Source organism: Manis javanica, chromosome 6 (genome assembly GCF_040802235.1).
Source record: "Manis javanica isolate MJ-LG chromosome 6, MJ_LKY, whole genome shotgun sequence".
Lineage (NCBI taxonomy): Eukaryota > Metazoa > Chordata > Mammalia > Pholidota > Manidae > Manis > Manis javanica.
In genome coordinates this window covers 66,212,956-66,234,955 of record NC_133161.1, presented here as the reverse complement: position 1 = coordinate 66,234,955, position 22,000 = coordinate 66,212,956, and the positions used below count along the sequence as shown (strand labels likewise).

General features: G+C 35.1%; 1 protein-coding gene across 8 annotated transcripts in view; it reads left to right on the top strand.

The window, feature by feature from the left end:
- Positions 1 to 22,000, top strand: part of C1GALT1 (core 1 synthase, glycoprotein-N-acetylgalactosamine 3-beta-galactosyltransferase 1) — a 36,971-nt gene that overhangs the window by 9,335 nt on the left and 5,636 nt on the right. For 6 of the 8 annotated variants that reach the window (XM_073238798.1, XM_073238797.1, XM_073238800.1 and 3 more), the window contains 2 exons: positions 12,750 to 12,986; positions 16,428 to 17,095. In XM_073238798.1, the coding sequence (XP_073094899.1) occupies positions 12,767 to 12,986; positions 16,428 to 17,095 (888 nt within the window). In that variant the 5' untranslated portion in view covers positions 12,750 to 12,766. The remainder of the gene's footprint in view (positions 1 to 12,749; positions 12,987 to 16,427; positions 17,096 to 22,000) is intronic. The other 2 variants (XM_017674562.3, XM_073238801.1) reach the window with 1 other exon arrangement.

The window sequence follows — 22,000 nt, the reverse complement described above, 5'->3', positions numbered from 1 at the left end:
TTATCCTTTGCATTGAATATTACCTATTTTTATTTGGTAGATCATATTTTACATTTTTAATTTTGTAATTTTTATTGTCATTTTTAATTTTGCGATTCAGATATACAGATGACCAACTGTAAATGTCTTCCCAGTTATGAATGTCTTCCCAGGTTCCAGACCTGCATCTCTTAGCAGCTTGTTCAGCATTTCTTCATCAGTGCTCTCTGACATTTAAAAACACATAATACAGTATGGTACACTGTACACTGAATATTGATCTGACCAAAGTCGATAATGTTTTTAAGATATCTTTTACATGTTCTTCATACTTGTTAGATCATTTGCCTGGGTGTAAAGTTCTAGATTGGAAATTTTTTTCCTTTGAATTTTGAAGGAGTTTTCACCATTGCTTTCTAGCTTACAGTGTTGTGCTTTAAAAGTCCAAAGCCATTTAATTCCTGGTCTTTTGTGTGTGACCCTTTTCCCATTTCTCTGAAAGCTTACCGAATAGTTTCTTTGACCCAAGTGTTCTGAAATTTCATGATAATGTATCTTTATGGGTCTATGCTGGTTACCATTGGATCCTTTTGGTCTGGAAACTCCCTTGAAATATTAGGGTTGTTAATCCCCCTCACACACACACTTTTATCTGCACCTCTAAACTCGTCTTTAGTTATCCGTTTTCTCTCTTTCATCTTTTTATTTTGCTCTCTTTTGAGGAGATTTCCTTAACTTTATCTTATAGCTATTCTTTTGAGGTTTTATATATTCATAAATCCTAATTTGTTCTCTTCTGCAATTTTTAAAGCTGGTATCTTGTTTTTATTTCATGTAAACAATGGCTTGGCATTTTTTATCTCAGGAAATTAATGAGAATTTGGGTTTTTAAATTTTTTATTAGGTTGTCATCTCATTACATAGTCTCTTCGAAGTTGCTTTAAATTATTTTCCTTACACATTGGAGACTTTTCTTAAACTACTTTATGATTTTTTTAACTGACTATTCATATTTTAGAGTTGATACTAAATAACTAATTGAAATCTCTGTACATGTTTTTGGGGCTTATTACCAGTGGTCTTCATTGTATGATTATGGAACTGGAGTAATTGATTGCAGAATCTTTTGGGAATGCTACAGTGCAAATCCAAACCAAGTGATCTTTAACTTTCCCATCCTAAAGTCACTATAACAGGAGATACATGGGCCTGTATCTCCTTCCTGTTCATAGGCTCCTTGTGTGTTTTCATTCCCGATATCTATCTCCTAAGGTTCTTTGTTGCAGGGCTGCTCTCAAAGTGCCAGAGCCTGCTTGGCCAAAGTACACACTGTGGAAGTGTCTAGGAAATTTGTTTCCTAAGGGCAGCCCTTGAACAATGGTTGACTGTCCCAGTACAACTCTGAGGTGTGGCCTGCATTGCCTCCAGAACTACCTTGAGGGATTGAGCTAAAAATTACCCTCCATGGGACTTTGCTTGGTATCTTAACCCTTACTTGGTTTCCTTCCCTTCCCTGTCATACTCCCTACAAATACTCATCTTTTTTTTTTTATCTGTAAATATGGGTATAGTTTGAATCCTGATGTGAATAAACCAACTGTAAAAAGACAGTTTATTGAGGCAATTTGATATGGAAGATACTTTGAGAAATTTGATTACAGACTGGATTGGATGAGTCCAAAGAATTAACTTTGTTAGGGATCAGTAACTTTACTAGGCATTTGATAATGGCATTGTGTCTTATAAAAAAATGTCAGTATTTTCAGAGACGTTACAGAAGTAGGTAGAGATGAGATGATTTATGTCTGGGATTTGTTTTAGAATACTATAATCAGTTGAAGAAAGAATAAGTTAAGTAAATATAGCAAATTTTTAAATTATAATTCAGTCTGTGTGATGGGTCTATGGAGGTTCATTGTTATACTTTTGTGTGTATTTGAAAATTCTTTACAATCAAACTTGGAGAAAGAAAAAACCAACACCTGTGATGAAATCAGAACACATACTTAGCATATTCTTTCTCATTCCACCCTGTCCATTTCCACTCACATGACAAGCCTTTCATGCCTAGATGTCTTCCAGTTAAAATTGCTATTATCATTTTATGCTATGTAGCTTTTCTTTCCAAGATAACAACATTGCTGTTTTGCTTCATAATTACTTCACTGGACTTCACAGTGTTATATCCTGAAAAGTTACAATTTTTTATGATGTATACTATGATTTCATTCTATGATTTCTTTATTTTGGGGCTTTTTTTTCTTAATTTGGATTTAAGTCTTCAGCTGGAATATTTTCTCTAATGTACCAAGAGTATGTAGGTTCTGAGTCCTTGCATATTTGAAAATCTCTTCTTGTTATCTTGATTCTTGAATGACAACTTCCTAAATATTTAAGTGTATAGGCATAGGTTTTCCTCCTCAAAAACTTGGGTTTTTGCAGCATTTATTTTTGGCAGATAATGATACAGAGAAGAAAGCTGCCTAACAGTTTATTCTTTGTATCTCTGCGTAATGTTTTGCCTTTGACCTGCTTGTTTTTCCCTGGATACTTACAGTTTGTTTTCTTTCGTTTGTTTTCTGTTTGGTTTGGTATGGTTTGGTTTTGGTTTTTTTGAGTAAAGTTCAGGATGTTTCTCAATACTTATCCATCTATATTAGGTTTTTCTGGTTGTATGTGAGACATTTAAATGTTGGGTTGCATGGCCTCCATTTCAGCATTTACTTACACTTGTTGACTTTTTTCCCATTTCATTTTTTTGTTCTCTTTTGGGAAATAAATTATCTCTCTGGTGGCTCTCCATTGCCTCCACTACTATGATTTTTCTCAAAAACTGCTTTAATCTCTTCAGTTTCTAAGAAACTATAAAGTAGTCCTATATAATTTAAGGTTTTCTTTTTTATGAAGTATTCAGAACCATTTTCACCTGTCTTTTGCATCCTGTGCTTAATTTTTTTCCCCACTACATAATTTTTATGTAGGTTTCATGTATTTCTCTTTTTTTTAATTAAGGTATTACTGATATACACTCTTATGACTGTTTCCCATGAAAAACAATATGGTTACTACATTCACCCTTATCAAGTCCCCACCCATACCCCCATTGCGGTCACTGTCCATCAGTGTAGTAAGATGCCACAGATTTACTATTTGCCTTCTCTGTGCGACACTGTCTTCCCTGTGACCCCCCCACACCATATGTACTAAACATAGTACCCCTCCATCCTCTTCTCCCTCCCTCCCCACCTGCCCTCCCCTTTGGTAACCGTTAGTCCCTTCTTTTAGTCTGTGAGTCTGCTGCCATTTTGTTCCTTCGGTTTTGCTTCATGGTTATACTCCACAAATGAGGGAAATCATTTGGTACTTGTCTTTCTCCACCTGGCTTATTTCACTGAGCATAATATCCTCAAGCTCCATCCATGTTGTTGCAAATGGTAGGATATGTTTCTTTCTTATGGCTGAATAGTATTCCATTGTGTATATGTACCACATCTTCTTCATCCATTTGCTTTAGTTAACAGCTAAAAACCCTAATCAACTGGCATCAATCTACTTCTCCCACTATAAAATAAAGGTGGCTACTGATGGACACTTAGGTTGCTTCCATATCTTGGCTATTGTAAATAGTGCTGCAGTAAACATAGGGGTGCATATGTCTTTTTGAATCTGAGAACTTGTATTCTTTGGGTAAATTTCTAGGAGTGAGATTCCTGGGTCAAATGGTATTTCTATTTTTAGTTTTTTGAGGAACCTCCATATTGCTTTCCACAACAATGGTTGAACTAGTTTACATTCCCACCAGCATTGTAGGAGGGTTCCCCGTTCTCGGCATCCTTGCCAGCATCTGTTGTTCTTAGTCTTTTCAATGCTCGCCATCCTAACTGTTGTGAGGTGATACCTCATTATGGTTTTAATTTGGATTTCCCTGATGATTAGTGATGTGGAGCATCTTTTCATGTGCTTGTTGGCCATCTGAATTTCTTCTTTGGAGAAGTGTCTGTTCATATCCTCCACCCATATTTTAATTGGGTTATTTGCTTTTTGGTTGTTGAGGCGTGTGAGTTCTTTATATATTTTGGATGTTAAACCCTTGTTGGATATGTCCTTTACAAATATATTCTCCCATACTATAGGATGCCTTTTTGTTCTGTTGATGGTGTCCTTTGCCATACAGAAGCTTTTTTGTTTGATGTAGTCCCATGTGTTTATTTCTGCTTTTGTTTCCCTTGCTTGAGGAGATGCATTCAGGAAGAAGTTGCTCATGTTTATATTCAGGAGATTTTTGCCTGTTTTTTTCTAAGAGTTTTATGGTTTCATGACTTACATTCAAGTCTTTGATCCATTTCGAGTTTACTTTTGTGTATGGGATTAAACAATAATCCAGTTTCATTCTCTTGCATGTAGCTGTCATTTCCCCATTGTATGTCCATAGCTACTTTATCATGTATTAATTGACCATATGTGGTTGGGTTTATATCTAGCTTCTCTAGTCTGTTCCATTGGTCTATTGTTCTGTTCTTGTGCCAGTACCAAATTGTAGGTTTCACGTACTTCTGCCTATTAATTTTTAAGTACAATCAATTCTAGTTAGTTTTGCTTAAAAACTGTGTAGATGAAAATATCTTTGTTACCTTCCACATATATAGACAATTGTTTAATGTACCATTTGGATCTTTCCTTTAAAATTTGAGCTAGAGATTTATGGTGTTTCTGGCCAGTAGTTTCTGTCTAACAATTTAGTTACCTGAAAGAGGGAAATTGGGGAGCTGAGAGTTTAGACAACCATAAGTAGGGATTTTGTCTCTGACCTTTCCTTTTTTTGAACACTCTAAGAGGTAGTAGGTTTCAGGGTTGGGGGCATGTCATTCAAATTTGGCCATTTCCCCCATTCTGTCAGGGTGAATAGTTCACTTTGATAGGACGTTGGGTTTGTTTTATGCATCAGAACATTTTTTTCTCCATAGTTACCTTAGATTCATAGTGTCTGGACATCATTTTACATTCCCACCAGCCATATATAGTGATCCAGTTTTCTCACATCCTCACCAGCATTTGGTGGTATCATTTTTTGTTTTAGTCATCCTTTGAGTAGAGATACCTCATCATAGTTTTAATTTGCACTTTGCTAGTGGTAAATGAAGTTGCACATTTTTTATGTGCTTATCTGTCATCTGTACATCCTCTTAAGCAAATGTCTCTTTATGTCTTTTGTCTGTTTTCTACTTGGAGTTTGTGGGGTTTTTTGCTGTTAGTTTTGAAAATTCTTTATATATTCTAAATACTAGTTTTTTGTTAAGTATGTGGTTTGCAGATAATTTTCTTCCAGTTTGTAGCTTGTCTTTTCATTCTCTCAGTAAGGTTATTCACAGAGCAAAAGTTTAAAATTTTATCCAGTTTATTAAATTTGCCCTTCTATGAATTGTGCTTTTGGTATCAAATCTAGGAGCCTAAAGATTTTTACCTGTTTTTTTCCCTAAAAGTTTTATAGTTGCATGTTTCACATTTAAATTCACCATCCATTTTAATTTTTGTATAAGGTATGAGACTCAAGTCAAGGTTTATTTTTTTGCCTAGGGATGTCCAGCACCATTTATTAAAAAGTCAGTCTTTCCTCCACTCAGTTACTTTTATACCTTTGCCAAAAATCAGTTGAACATATTTATACGGTCTACTTCTGAGTTCTGTATTCTATTATATTGACCCATGAGTCTGTCCCTTTGCCAGTGCTATGCAGTCTTGTTTTCAGTAGCTGTATATCTTGAACTCAAGATAGATCAGTGGACTGTCCTCCCACTTTATTATTATTTTTCAAAATTGTTGTAGCTATTTTAGTCCCTATTCTAGTTCATTTGCCTTAACTTGTAAGTTTTAGAATAATCTTGTCTATATCTATAAAAAATTTTGCTTGGATTTTTGGTACAAACTGCTTTAAAGCTGTGTATCTATTGGGGAGAATTGATGTCTTTCCTACCATCTTCTAATCCATGAAAATGGTGGTCTGTCTCCATGTTTGTTTAGATCTTACTTGTTTTTGTTTGTTTGTTTAGTTTTTAATCATACAAATCTTGTACATATTTATACGTAAGTAATTTCTTTTTTTTAGCTAAAAATTAACAGTATTGTGTTACTTTGGTGTCCACATGTTCATTGTTAGTATATAGAAATTTTTTCTTGTTATGTTTATCTTGTGTCCTGTGACCTTACTGAATGCACTTACCCTGGGAATTTTCTTCCTAGAATCCTTTGGCATTTTCTTCATAGTTACATCGTCTGCAAATAGAAACAGTTTTATTTCTCCCATTGCAACCTTTTTTTTAATTGCACTGGTTAGAACTTTCAGTACTGTGTTGAATAAAAGTAGTGAAAGTGGATATCCTTGCTTTATTCCTAATCTTACAGGGAAAACATTCAGTTTTCACCACTGTGTATAACATTAGCTGTCAGTTTTTTATATTTTTTTATCAAGTTTAAGGAGTTTCCATCCATTCCTTTGTATTGGATTTTGTTAAATGATTTTTTATGCATCACTTGATATGATCATATGGTTTTTCTTTTTAGTTTATTAATATGGTAGAAGACGTTTGTTAATTTTTGAATATTGAACTGATCTTGTATCCTTGGAACTAATCTCACTTGGTCATAACTCTTTTTATATATTGCTGAATTCTATTTACTAATACTGCAAAGTGTTAGTACTTACATTACCAGACAGAGTGTTTTTGTGTTTATATTCATGATGGGTTGTTGTCTATAGTTTCCTTTTTTTGTAATGTCTTTGTATGATTTTGGTATTAGGGTAATATAAGCCTGATGAAATGAATTGAGATGTTTTTCCCTCTACTACTTTTTGGAAAGAGATTGTGTGAAACAGAATGTAAATATTCATTTTTTATATAGTAGAATTCTCCAATGAAAAATCCTTCTGGATTTGAAGATTTGGGGGAGGGGTGAGGTGAGGTGGAGGCATTTTTAAGTTGTTCAGTTTCCTTAATAGTTATCCAAATTATTTGCACTATTCAGATTCGCTATCTCATATTGTGTGCGTTGAAGTAGTTTATACTTTTCAAGAAATTGGTCCATTTCATCAAAGTTAATCAAACTTGTAAGTGTAGAGTTATTGGTAGTATTCCCTTTTTATACTTTTTGAAGTCTGCAGTGACTGTAGCAATATCCCCTGTATTATTTCAGCTATTGGTGGTTTCTGTTTTCTTTCTCTTTTTCTTTGTCAGTCTTGCTAGAGGGCTGTCAATTTTATTGAACTTAGAACCAGCTTTTTTCTTCAATAAATTTCTGTTGTTTTTCTATTGGAAATTTCATTTCTGCTTTTATCATTCATTCCTGTTGCCTACTGTGGGTTTGTTTAGCTCTTTTTCTTGACTCTTGAGGTAGGAGTTTGAATTATTGATTTGAGACTTTTCCTTTTTTTAAGTAAACAGTGTAAGTTTTCCTTTCTGCACTGCCTTAGCTGTATCCCTCTATTGCTTTTAAGCTCCTTCATTGCTATTTTTAATTAAGACTGTAAATTCTATGGGAGAACTATGTAAGCAAACCAAAACCTAAGCCTATAAGTGCCTCAAAGTTAAGATTTTAAAATGTAAGGACAATAAATCACAAACAGCCAAGTAGGCCTTATCCAGTAAGAGAACCACTTACGCTGTAGACAGGCAAAACCCTTGCTTTGCTTCTGCCTCATCTCTGTAAAGCTCTTTCCCCCAGCTCCTGTGAGTGGAGCACTCCTTGCCACTTCTGGTTTGATGCTGCTGAATTTGAATCAATTTATGTTCAAACAAACTCTTAAAATTTCTAATATGCCTCAGTTTATCATTTAACACTTCTAAGCTCCGTCACTGAAATTTTGCTTCAAGGAAGAGCTCACCAGGGCAAACTTTTTAAGGTTCCCAAACCTGGCCACATGTCAAAATCACTTTGTCAATTTGTTAAAAAATAATATAGGTTTCCAGACCTGGAACCAGACCTATTGAGTTACAATCTCCAGTGGTGGTACCTGGGAATCTGTATTAAGTAGTTATTTCCCCCAGTGAGGTGGATGCACCTAGCCCAACTCCTGTTCATTCACTGGTGTTTAGGAACAAAAGTGAACTAAACTCAGCCCTCCTGTGTGTATGCTGTCTGATACAGCAAATTCCATTTTTTGAAGTCTCTGTCTTTAGTTTGTCTCTTTTTCAAGTGCATATTCTCTGGGGAGCATCTCTTATTAGTGATATATTACATGTCTCTCATCAATCTTACACAGAAAGGGAATGGAGACATTGAAAAGCAAGTTTGCCCTCCCTCTCAGTTTACCTCAAGCCTAACTCCACACTCCAATTCCTTCTAGACTGAGTTTATGGCTGTTCCTAACTACAGACATTCTTGATTCTGCAGCTATGCTTTGGGGAAGTAACACTTTAGTTGTGTGTGTGTTACATGAGTCCTACTTGCACTATTTTTTATTAAGTTTACTGGCATTTGAAGGACATTTTTCTAGGTATAACAGATTTATATTATATATCATTGCCTTTCCTTTCCAAAGATGAAAAAAGTAGTTACAATATGAGTGAGGGATATGGCAAAGAAGATTGATGGTTCCTTCCCAAAAGATGCACATAAGTCATTCTGCCACAGTTTGAGACTCTCTCTCATCCAAAGTCTTTGCTCACCAAAAAGCAGGCCCACAATCCTTCTAGCAACAGGGCAGCAGCACTACTTTCCTAGATGATCATGTAGAGGTCACATCATATGTTTGGCTTGGTGAACCCTGCAAGCAGCTTGGCTTCCTCCTTATTTGAGATAAGGGTGTTTGTTACTCCAGGGTGCCCTGGCAGCTGCTGTTATCCAACCTGTGCTGAAGTACTGGTGGAGATTTGTTTTGGAATGAGTGGTGTGCCTTTGTGGTGGCTTGATTTTGAGTTCTCTGGGAGTATGAACAGGTAGGTGGCTGCCTGGCAAGTGGTGGTGTTGATGAAACAAAACACAAAGTGGACATGTTGAAGTTTGTGGTGTGTCTGTATGTGAAATCTCAGAAGGTACTTCTGTTAAGCAGACCTCTCATGTTTCCAGTATTTCCCAATATTCTGGCTTGTTCTGGTAGCCTTCCAGAGGGCTTTTGGGATTCATTTTACTACTGAGTCCTCTCTGAGGCAAATCTTCAACTTCTGTGCAGGTGAGGACACACCTGACTGCCCACAGGAAGTGGATATAGTTTTATCCTGAAAGCCAAAGGAGTTTGTCCTATCCCAGAGGCATTTTGTATTGTAATATATCTTTTCTATGTGTAGTCACACTAACGATTGAAACAACTTAGGTCAAGTCTCTGGTTTTTTCCCCCGTGACTCACAGTGTCATTCTGCATTTCTCTTCCATCTATAAATCACTCAAGTGTAAGTGATAGTGACAGGATTTGAACTCTGATCTGTCTCTTAAGAAATCCATTCATGCTGTTGAAAAGTTTTAGGATAACCTAAGGGTCAAAGAAGACCAAAAGTCTTAGAACAATAAGATTCCCAAGGCTTCCCTTGATGTATCTGGAGGCCCCATGTCAGCCAAGGACTTAATTTGACTAGTATAGGGGGGAAATGCTGAAATTAGAGACAGCGATTTAGAATTTCTCCCTAGATATAATGAATACTGTATGACATAGAGGTCCTCATATGACCTGCTTTCCTCTTATATTTGAGTCTTGCAGGATTTCTACAAAGATATACTTAAAGAGAGGTCAAATTTCAGGCTGAAGACTGAACCTTGCTAAGAAAGGGAGAAGCAAAAATCAGGGGGACCTCAGGGACAGAGGAAAGGTAGAATTATATATTCTTTCACTGTTTTTTTTTTAATGATTACACTAGCATGTTATACATCCTTAGTCTTTTACAGAGTAATGCTAATTAGTGCTTTTATGACTTTTGGTCAGTGAAATTATTTTAGAATACTTAAACTCCATGTAACCTCCTCACACATTTTGTGCCTGTTTTGTCATTTGTTTTAATAATTAGTAATATCTTATGGGAACTTTTTTGAAAAGGGTTTTTTATATAGCTGGTATTCATTGTATTTATTTACATTTGTAACCTTTTCATGACTTTCCCTTCCTTTCTACATCTCTGAATTTTCATCTGGAATTCTTTTGCTTCTGCCAAAGAACTCCCTTTAGTATTTCTTTTAAAGTAGGCCTGCTGGTCCCGAATTCACTCAGATTTTGGTTTTCTGAAAATCTCAGATTTATTTTTGAAGGCTTTTTGTTGGGTATGAATGTATAAGAACTTATGAAAGGTTAAAGAATGCTTTCTTTGTCTTTGGTTTTCAGCAGTTTTACTGTGGTGTATCTTGTTATCATTTTCTTTTTTAAAAAAAGTCTTTCTTGAGGTTTATAGAGCCTCTTAAATTCTGAGGGTTGGTTTTCTTTTGTCAGCTTTAGAAAATACTGTTTCTTCAAATACTGCTTCTTAATCATGTGTCTCTTTTCCTTCAGAGGTTCCAAAAACATATATTAGACCTTTTCACTCTATTCCTGTTTATTTCTCATTTATTTTCCATCCTTTTGTCTTTCCATACTTCTGTATATTTTCTTCGGACCTGACTTTCAGTATTTTTTTCTTCGTCTATGTCTGTTCTATGCCTAATTTTGTAATCTTATCATTTAATTTCTTGACTATTAAAAATAGTTATTTTAAAGCCAATGACAGGAAGATCTTTTATCTGAGTCTACTGTGGCTCTGTTTTTGTTTTCTACTTTGTTCTCTGTTTTCAGACAAACCATCCATTTTGATGCCTGATCATTTTTTATTCTGTTGGACATTGCGTATCACTACCAAAAAATTATAGTGATAATTTGAGGTTCTCCACGATTGTATGTTTCTCCAAAACAATTTATTTTTGCAGTTAGGCTATGAGCAGACCACCCTAATCATTCAATCAGTGGTTCAAGGATGTTTCCAACCTAGGTTTCGGTCCTTGTGAAAGTTGGTTTCTGCTTCATCCTTATTTCTAGATTGTAGTCTTTAAGGGTCCAAATAAAAGCCTGGATATTTTCTAGGACCACTTGTCCTAGGCAGACTTTGGACTGTTATTCTTTTCTTAGCTTCTTTGCCTCAGCTACTGTTTTCTCTCTCAGAATTAGTAATTGTCTTGAGGAGTAAAGCTGCGCCAAATTTCTAGCCCATCTCTCTTGACTTCTCTCCTCCACTAATTCTCACAGCCTTGGTATCTTACCAGTGTCTGCAGACATATATATTTTTGCATTTTCAGTTTTTCTGGTTATACTTGGTTGAATGGTTGATCTAAAAGAACCTAGTCAGCCTTCTGTAAATATAACCACATGACGTTGTTTTGTTTTTGTTACTATGGTAATTAGGTAAAGAGTTTAAGAAATGTAATAGAGCACAGACTTAAAGCAGATAGACTTGGGTTCGAATTGTGACTCCTTGATTGTGTCAATTTGTGCAAGTTATCTGTTAACTTCTAAAAATTTGTTTCCTCATCTACAAAATGGGTATAGTGAGAATGAAAAATGAAATTGAAATTAAATTTTATTTCAAATAAAATAAAGTATAGACTGCATCTAGCATGTGGTAGATGCTTAGCAGACATTTAAAAAACTGGGGAATTAGAAATTAGCCTTAGAACCATTCTCATAGGAATTTTTAAGTTCACTATGTAATTGTTAACAAACCCTTAAAAAGGGCCTGTTTGGTTGTGGGGCAGTTAACAGACATTTGTTGAACAGTCACCATGTCCTGGGCACCCTGCTTGACCCTAATGTTATGTGGATGCTGTCCAGGATCTTGCAGTCCAGTAGTATGACAGTAGAAGGTGGGAGACTGTGTCTAACTTCATATTGAAGCTTGGGTATTAGAACACAGATTAGCAAACTTTTTCTATAAAGGGCTAGATGAGGCTTTGTGGGATATATTGCCTTTGTTACAACTAATCATCTCTGCTGTTGCAGTGAAAAAGCAGCCATGGTCAGTACATACAAAGAATGGCATGGATGTGTTCACGTAAAATTTTATTTACAAAAACAAGGCAGGCCACTTTTGGCCCCATGGGTCCCAAAACTATGCTGACTCAACCCCTCCACAAGCTAAGATGGTTTTTGCATTTTTTAAAAGGAATTTTAAATACTAGCCAACATAAAGGTGTGGCTTACTTTATTAAGGAGTAAAGAGAAACTGTGTTTCTCAGTCTAAGTGTTGAGAGAATTGGAAAAGTTATTTATATGAATTTTATTATAGCACTGTCTTTTGATGAAAGCATTTATTATTAAATAAAGAGGAAGAAAAAAAATATTCAAGAGACCATTTGTGGCCCACAAAACCTGAAATATTTTATTTGTAGTCCTTTATAGGAAAAGTTTGCTAACCCCTGGATTAGGGAATAGAGTAAGTGGGAATAGATAAAATCTCATCTTTTTTTCTCAAAAGAGAAAAAAGGTAGATTTAAGTACTTTGATGGCAAAGAAAGAAAGAACGTGGCAAGCAGGCATGGGTCCATGAAGGATCCTGTGGGAAGAATAGTGAATTCACTGTGCAAATACTGATATAGTTCCTTATGCCCAACCCAACAGTGATTCTCGTAGTTACTGATTTGTTTTATTGAATTGTCCATAATGTGTGTTTTAGGAACAAATAGAGTTATAAAAGTTAAATACTCTTAGAAATGGTCTCCTGTATGGAAGGAATTGACTTTCCCATATAGCTAAAAGTTACCACATCTTTTACTCTTGGTATGTATATTGCTTTATAATTTATAACATCCTGCAATTTTTTTCCTTACAGAAATACACTTTCGGGAAATGGCCTCTAAATCTTGGTTGAATTTTTTAATCTTCCTGTGTGGATCAGCAATTGGATTTATTTTATGTTCTCAGCTATTCAGTATATTGTTGGGAGAACATGGTGACACCCAGCCTACTATTCTTCATAATGATCCTCATGCTGGGCATTCAGATGATAATGGACAGAATCACCTAGAAGGACAGATGAACTTCAATGCAGATGCTAGCCAACATAAAGGTATGGTTTACTTGATTAAGGAGCAAGTAGAAACAGTATTTTTTGGTCTGTGTAAGTGTTGAGAGTATGAGAAAAATGACTTACATGAATTTTATTATGTCACTACATCTTTTGATGAAAATTAGCTTAATTCTACATTTTAAATGATGGTTTTTGGTTTGCCTCAGAAGGAGATTGCTAAAACCCAGATTTATTTAGGGAGTAAGGTATTAATTCTGAATTTATTTTTAAGTAGAAACTGTAATTTGGGGAGAATGACAACTTTCAGATGAGATTTGTTCCTAAAAGTGTTTATGTATTCTGATTTTGTTATGGTTTATATCTGTGTCTGGTTTTTGCTACCCTCTTGCTTGGGTCTAAGTTTTTGCTTAGTCTTGTTTTCCTGGAGAAATTCAAGAGTTACATGTAAATCTCAATTTTATCAGTAGGTAATATGATCTTTTTGCCTTTTTAGAGGCATAAAAAAAAGTAGGGAGGTAGAAATGAGGGATGTGTTAGAGTGACTCATTTTCTCCTGGTCTCCTTTCTCCACCCACATGTTAACAATTGTGTTCTCTGTGTGCCCTTTAAATGTTGGTTTTCTCCAGGTTACCGTCCTTTTTCTTCCTTAGCCTGTGTGATGTCATCAACCCCTATAATTTTAGTTTCCATCTATTGCTTACTGTCTTTATATTAGCCCTGTTCCATATACTGTGAGAAGACAACAAATTCAAACATCTCTGCAGATTGATTTATTTGACAGAAAAGACCATAGCAACTTGAAAACTATTAAAATTCTGGGATATAGTGGGTCTCCCATTAAGAGCTATTTCTTTTGTCTTTTTTGCAGTTAATACTCTTTTCTATTTCTCAAACAGAGGCTGAGAGGCAAGGTATCATGGCCTGGTTGAGTTTTATGAACTAGCAAGCACATGCATCCTATTAAAAATTATGTCATGTATGAGTATTTATGTAACAGTGATCCAGCTCTGAGCAGGTGCTCTGTGTTTGAATCATAGAAGAGTTTGATCACTCTGTGCTTGCTGTGTAGCATCACTCGTCTTCACATGATCAATTGAAGTCAGGCTTTTCTACTACTAGTAGGGCTGCACTAGGCCATCTTCACCACAGGCACATAGATTAGGTATGTAATGTGTCCTGCTTGATGGTCCATGGAATGTGGGGTATGCTAAAGGTCTGCCTATTTCTCTCAGACTTCACACTTGCTAATCAAAATCCTTCTCCTTCCTACTTCTAACACTTGTTCTCTTTCCTGCATTCCTTATTTTATATAGCTCATTACCAGCTGTCTAACCCAGAAACTATGAAGTCATGGTAGCTGCCTTTCTTCGCTTCCAATAAATCTCATTTATCATAAATTCTAACATCTACTTCTTTACTTTACCTTTTTTTAGATTTCTTCTCTCAATCCATAGTATATTTCCCTTAGTTCAGACCTTCAGTTATATACCCATGTACCTGCACTCAAGCAAAGTTTACATTTATAACATCCTTTTGTTCTTTCTTCTGGTGAGTGTCTACTCATTTAAAGCCCTTCTTTCTTCATCATCTCTTATTTTTCCTGGTAATGCTTTATCTCCCCTTCTCTGTTCTACTCAAGTTCCCATTCTACTGCTATGTAGGATTTATCAACCACTGGCTTGCTTTCTCCTCAGCACATTGAATCCTTTGTGCTTCTATCATAGCAGTTCATGGTATATGTCAGGCATTTGCATGCCAAGCTCCACTGCTAGACTGGATTCTTCTGTGGTAGGACATGTCTTACTCATCTTCTCATCTCCTGTGCTAGTACATGCTTACTACAAAGTAATTAGTAAATGGATAATTGAAAGAATGAGAAAGAATATCTACCAGATCCTAGCTGTGGGGAAAAGTTTGTCTTGCCCTAAGTGAAACATATTTAGGTTCCCTGCATCCACCATTTCCCCCATCCATCCAGTATTTGGTATATCTGTATATCTAAGAGATTGGGCTCCTTTAGTATATGAAGTGTGAATGCTCTCTGACTGAGAAGATAGAGTGATTTTGTCTACTTTTGGATCGAGTTCTTAATATTCATGCCCTGCCCAACCTTTTCTTCTATGCCTTCTCAGGAAGTTAACTAGAAATTTATGTCTCTAGTTGTTAATTTTCACAGGACTGAGCTTTTGTAACTCACTGGTTGATCTTAACTTTAAGGATTCTGCCTAGAGCATTGCTACACAAATTGTGGTTCTGCAGACTCATGTGGTCCACAACTAAATAAGTATTGAAACTCTCATTAAATAGAAACTTTTATGGTAATTTGACAGAGTAATTTTGTCTAAAAATAAAAACTTCAGGTTTGTATTTTATATTTCTTTAGTTTTATTTTCTTTTTAGCTGATCTTTAGCATATTTATAAAAGTATAGTATAGGTCTGTAACTGTTGAAAATAAAAATTGGTTCTTCACCAAGCACTGATCTAGAATCTTATAGTTAGACTCTTCCTCTAAATCAGTATTACTCAAAATGTAATTACTCAAAACGACCTGACAGCTGTAACTGTCTGCACCCAGGTAAGTAGCTTGCAACAGGATGTAACTCAGTTAAGCTCCATAGCTCTTTAAGCTGCTTAGTTAAGTGGACGTTTTTGAGGGTACAGCAAGACTTCCTTGATGAAAGAATAATATGTTGCCTTATATTCTGGCATAAGCTCCTCTTAACTTTGCAAACCAGTACTTTGAAAAACACTATTCTGGACGATCTTGAAAATACTACTCTTAAGTGTTATATCCTGTTTCTGACCAGTGGATTTGCATTTTGGAATGAGATGTGTTATTATCAGAAATAATCTCAACTCTGCATTAACTCCACTCCTCTGAACTGGGGTAGTCATGAAAGCCTTTTTAAAGCCACCCCAGGGTACTTGTAGAAATTCATAACAGTAGACTCTTATGGACTCCAAAATGAACTGCCACTTTAGCAGCATGTCTTTCCTGCCTTTCAGAAGCTTCTTCAGAGCACTAAGAAATTCCTGTCAAGAGTTTCGTTAAGAACCAGTGGAAGTTTTCTTTGTAGAAGGAAGTGAAAAGCAGAGACTAAGTCAATGCTTAATGCATACGAATCACCAGAAGAACTTGTTAAAATATGGGTTATTATTCAGTAGGTCTGGGGTGGGGCCTGAGATGCTGCATGCCCAACAAACTCCCAGATTATGTCATTTCTGTTCAATTAGTGGTCATAGTGGCAACTTTTAGCTCTGTGATGTCCTGGATAAGACGAACATGAAACCAGTAAAACAGAATGTCAGTTTTTATTAGGTTCAGTTTTTCTTTCTTTCAGCAAAATCACTAATAGTAGAGGTAAATAGAAAAGGGGCTGGGGCAGCCTTTGAAATGTGTGAGAAAATGTCTTCAATATAATTTATTTGGATTTTACATCTGTTTAAATAATAACTACTTGAAATTTTTTGTTTAATAGATGAGAACACAGACATGGCTGAAAACCTCTATCAGAAGGTTAGAATTCTTTGCTGGGTTATGACAGGGCCTCAAAATCTAGAGAAAAAGGCCAAACACGTTAAAGCTACATGGACCCAGCGTTGTAATAAAGTTTTGTTTATGAGTTCAGAAGAAAATAAAGACTTCCCTGCTGTGGGATTAAAAACCAGAGAAGGCAGAGACCAACTATACTGGAAAACAATTAAAGCTTTTCAGTATGTTCATGATCATTATTTAGAAGATGCTGATTGGTTTATGAAAGCAGATGATGATACCTATGTTGTAGTAGATAACTTGAGGTGGCTTCTCTCAAAATACGACCCTGAAGAACCCATTTACTTTGGGAGAAGATTTAAGCCCTATGTAAAGCAGGGCTACATGAGTGGAGGAGCAGGATATGTACTGAGCAAAGAAGCCTTGAAGAGATTTGTTGATGCATTTAAAACAGAAAAATGTACGCATAGTTCCTCCATCGAAGACTTAGCCCTGGGGAAATGCATGGAAATCATAAATGTAGAAGCAGGAGATTCCAGAGATACCATTGGAAGAGAAACTTTTCATCCCTTTGTACCCGAACACCACTTAATCAGGGGTTATCTACCTAAAACCTTTTGGTACTGGAATTATAACTACTATCCTCCAGTAGAGGTAAGTGTAGAAATTTTATTACTATATAAATACATAGACTTTTATTAACTTAAAAAAAGATCTACCTAATATGTATGTTTCTTTAGTACCAATAACTAAGAATTTCCCTTAGTCTTTTTATATAGGTGGCAGTATAACAAGTTAGATGAGAACAGGAATGTCAGCAATAGTAATTCAATAAATATTGGTTCCACTATATGACAGGCACTAAGAATATGGCAGTAAATATGAACTTTACATTCTGGATGAGGGAACATAAACAGGCAGACCAGTCAAGATATTATATGATTTTAGGCAGTGGTAAGTGCCCTGAAGTTAAATAAAGCCAAATAAGGGGATGGAGTCATGTACTCCAGTTGGGATGATTAAGGAAGGCATCTCTCAGGAGTGACTTCTGAATAGAATTCTGAGTGAGGTTAGAAAGCAGGCTGTATGAAGAGCTGGGTAAAAAGCTTTCTAGTCTTCAGGAACAATGCGTGGAAAGACTTAGAGGTCCAGAAAGACCTAGTTTCAAATCCTACTCTCCCACTCCATAGTTAGAATGGAGATGGACAGAATTTGCCTAACTTGGAGCCTAAGTTTCCTCACTTGTAAAATGGACCTGATCTACCTGTCTCATTCCATTGTAATTACCATGTAGCAAGTGCCTGTCACACAGTAGGCACTCAATAAGCCTTATCTCTCATTTGACAACTTAGCTTACATTCCTGAGAACTTGATCTGAAGTACATTATTTTATTAAATATTTCAGATGTACATCTTAAATATTTGAGAAGAATATAGTATCTTGTACCCACCAACCAGCTTTACTAAGTATTAATCTTTTGCCACATTTGCTTCAGTCTTTTTAAAGAAAAGCATATAGATACAGTTGAGGCCTCTGTACCCTCCCCAGTCCAGTTCACTTACATCCTTCTTCAGGGTTAACCACTATCATGAATTTAGTATTTATCATTACCATGCATGTTTTTACATTTTTGCCTACATGTTTATGTATCCTTAAATAATATTTTTTGCAGGTTTTCAAATAAACAAAATTACACAATATGTATATGCATTTGACCTTTTCACAACTTAAAATTTATCAACATTAGTATATGTATCTGCTTCATTAATTTAGACTGCTGTGTAATCTAATATATGAATATACTGTAATTTATTCTGATGTACATTTAGAAGGTTGTTTCCACTTCTTCCCTGTAATGAGCATTGTAGCTGTGAATGACTAGAGACCAGGAATCACAAAACCTAGCTTTGAGACTCTGTTATTGATTAAAAATGCCTTTAGGCAAGTCACTAGTACTCCAGGCCTACTTTCCTCTGGCCCCAAATACAAACAATACCCTTCATGATAACCATTCTCCTTTTCACAAGCCAGTGTTTTCAAATCAGCTGGAACACTGGCTTCCAACTAGGGGCTTTTGTACCTCCCAAGGACATTTGACAAAATCTGGAGACATTAGTTGGTAGAAACCCAACTTGGGATGGGTAGAAACAGGTTAGGTAGAAATCAGTTGGTAGAAACAGGATTGTAAATTCATTAGATGCTTAAATGCACATCAGACAGCTACCCAATATGTCTGTATCACAAATGTTAAGAAACCTTGGCCTAGAACATCTGACCCAAGCTTTAGATAATCAGCCTTAAAAGGAACTTTGAAGCAAATCACCACTGCTTCTGCTGTCAACTACCAATGTGTTCTTACACAGTCAGAGGAGCTAATCCTTACAGTAATCCTGCATTTAATAGGTGACAAAACTGAGGCTTAGGAAAGTTAGGGCACTACCTATCCTGGTAAGTAATCTAGCCAGTACTAAAACCATTCTGATTCCAGAAGCTCTTATTTCCTTCATGAGCTCCCCTCTATGATTACTGGAATATGTGCCCCAAAGTTGGGGGGTTGGGAGGGCCTGGGGAATATTTTAGAATAAATAGTCTGTTGTTGGGATAAAATTCCATTTCAATAAATAATCATTTTGAAGTTCTATCTAATAAGGCTATTTGGATCCTTACACTGGCATTTTATTGCTCTTGTTGATGCTACAGTTTCCTAGACTATAAAACAGATGTATTCCCAAGACTGCTTTTTGACAGTCTAGTTTTGTTTTAGTGGGGTACTACTTTAGATGCTCTTTTGATGGGAGTTTTTCTTAGTATATTCTGATCATTCCTAGATTACTTAATTTCTTCCATTCTTAATTCTGTACCTCCTCCCATACAAAAATATATCCAAACTCAAGAACATTACAAATTCATATAACAGATACACCTAAATGCATATTTTACTAAGAGTATCTGAATTTGGTACACATAAAATAATAGCAAAGAGACATTATAGTTGTCATTATTCTGTAACCAATAAAATATCCTTTCCTTTTAAGAGTACTGCCCATAATTCCCACCTACAAGTAGGGCATACCTAACAATGTATTTTATATGATCAAAATAAATATGTCTGTAGTATATCTTTAAATTGTAGTGTTTTTTTAATGAATGCAAAGTTTATGTTATTTCTATAAAAATTCAGTTATATTGAAAACTATAAAATAGTCTTGGAAATACCAGAATTGACCCAACCTTCTAATGTTGCCTCTTCTCTCTAAGGAAGTTTTATATGAACACAGTGTGAAGTCAAGTTTCTATTATTACTCATCCATCATTTAATAAATTTTCTTTTTCTTAAGTGAGTTCCTGTTTTCAAAGCCACCTAAACCCTATACATACACTTTTCTCCATAGTGACCACTAAAAATACAGTGTAGAAAAGTATAGAAAATTTTTATCTAGAAAGTCAGGGTATAAGATACTACAGAGAACTGAAGAGTTACGTTCTTCAATTGGCTGTTTGGAACTTAAAATTCATTCAGTTCCCTTCTCCTACCACCTTCTCACCTTCCTAACAGTGAGTCTAACCCCTAAGAATGAAGTCTATTCCCTAGGAATAAAGTCTAATCCATAGGAATAGACTTTACCGGAGATTTTCCAATCAATGTTAATACAGTGGATTTAAAACAGATGTGTGATTAAATATACATACATCACACACACACAAACACACACACACACACAAAATTGCCTTTTTTTGTAGATCAGATATAAGCAAATGATTTATTCTATTATTTCTTCAATTTTATTTACACTTACTCTAACCCATCTGAAACTACTGGTACATGGTGGTGGTAAGAAGCTCCTGATTTTTCATAATTGTTAACTAATTATACCAATACCATTTTTTAACTGAGCCTTACTTTTATTACTGATTTAAAGTGCCTCCTTTATCATATATTATAACATTACTTATAGTAGAATTGGTATCTGGTATTTCAGTTCTGTTACGTTCTGTTTAGTTTGGCTCAGCACCATACTGTTTTGAACTTTGTAGCTTTACAAAGTTTTTATTAGCTATTAATCTAATAGTGTGTATTCCTCTCTATCTTTCAAATTGTTTTGGCAACTCTTCTGACTATTCTTGTGTATAAACTTATTAATTTAGGGACAGTGGCCTTCTCTATCCAGGATTTTTTAATACTTTTAGGTCATTCAATAAAGTTATATAGTTTTCTTCAAGTCTTTATTACTTCTTAAGAATCTCCCTAAGTTTTTAATACTTTTGCTAGTATTATACTTGGGCCCTTGCTTAAAACTTTTTAACTGGTTATATAGAAAAGCTGAGGATTTTTTTAAGCATCTTTAAAAATCTGGCTCTATTCTTGGATTCTTTATGTCTGATGATTTTTCACTTGACTCTCAAGTTTTGGGGACAACCATAATCACATGCAAACAACTATTTTTCTTCTCATAATGACAGCTGTTTTCTTTTATTGCTTATAAAGCTTAGTAATAACAGTATCCTGGCCATCCAGTAAAAAGGAATAATACAATAGAGTGTGACATAATGCAGTAAATCTTATCAAAAATATTATTACAATATTTTAGAGTCATCTAAAATTGCTTCCAGAGAGGATCAGAAATTTAAAATTAACTGCTATTGTTCTAGTCTTTAATTTGATATGCACTATCCATTATAGTAGACACTAACCATGTAGGACTGTGGAGCATTTGAAATATGGCTAGTTCAAATTGGATGTACTATAAGTATAAAATTTACACTTGATTTCAGGGATTAGGGCAAACAAAAGAAATGACTTTGTTAATAATTTTTAAAAGATTGAGTCCATACTGAAAAAAATAGTGTGAATTTATTGAATTAAAATATATTCAAATTCATATCCATTTCTTTTTACTTTTTCAATGTAGCTACTAAAAAATTTTTAACTATATTATGGGGCTCATATATAGCTGTTGGGCAGAGCTGGTTTGGTAATCATAAGTGAGCTTATCTACTTTTAGTATTTGTTCCAGTTTTTATATTCCTAAAAGTGTTAAAAGTACACACCAGATAATTTTCCACTACCTACATAGTTGTCCCAAAATCCCACATATCCAGTGTTCTTTTCAAAGTATTGTTCAGAGAAAATACAGTGGACAATTTCTTGGTAATTTTTACAACATTGTAAGCTACATTCTTCCAAGCATGAATTATTACATGTTCAGTTTAATCACTCAATATGAATCTCCTCTGGGAACTTGCCAGACTGTCTCCCTGGGTCCTTGCAAAGATGTTAGATAGACTCTGAAGTTTTGTGGGAGTCACCTCATTGAAACATTTTCCAAATACCAATTCTGACTCCAAAATGACCAAAATGCAACTGTTTAATTTTGGGACAAGTTTTTTTGTTATTCTGTTTATTTGCTTTTTTGTTCCTGTTTGTATTTTGTATTTTTGTTACTTTGTTTTTGTCTTGTTTTAAACCTGTTGCTCATACCAACTCTCTTAGGAATCTGTGAGAATTATATAACTGAACAAAGGTTTAACCTTTGCCAACATATTGAGGGCCATCTGAA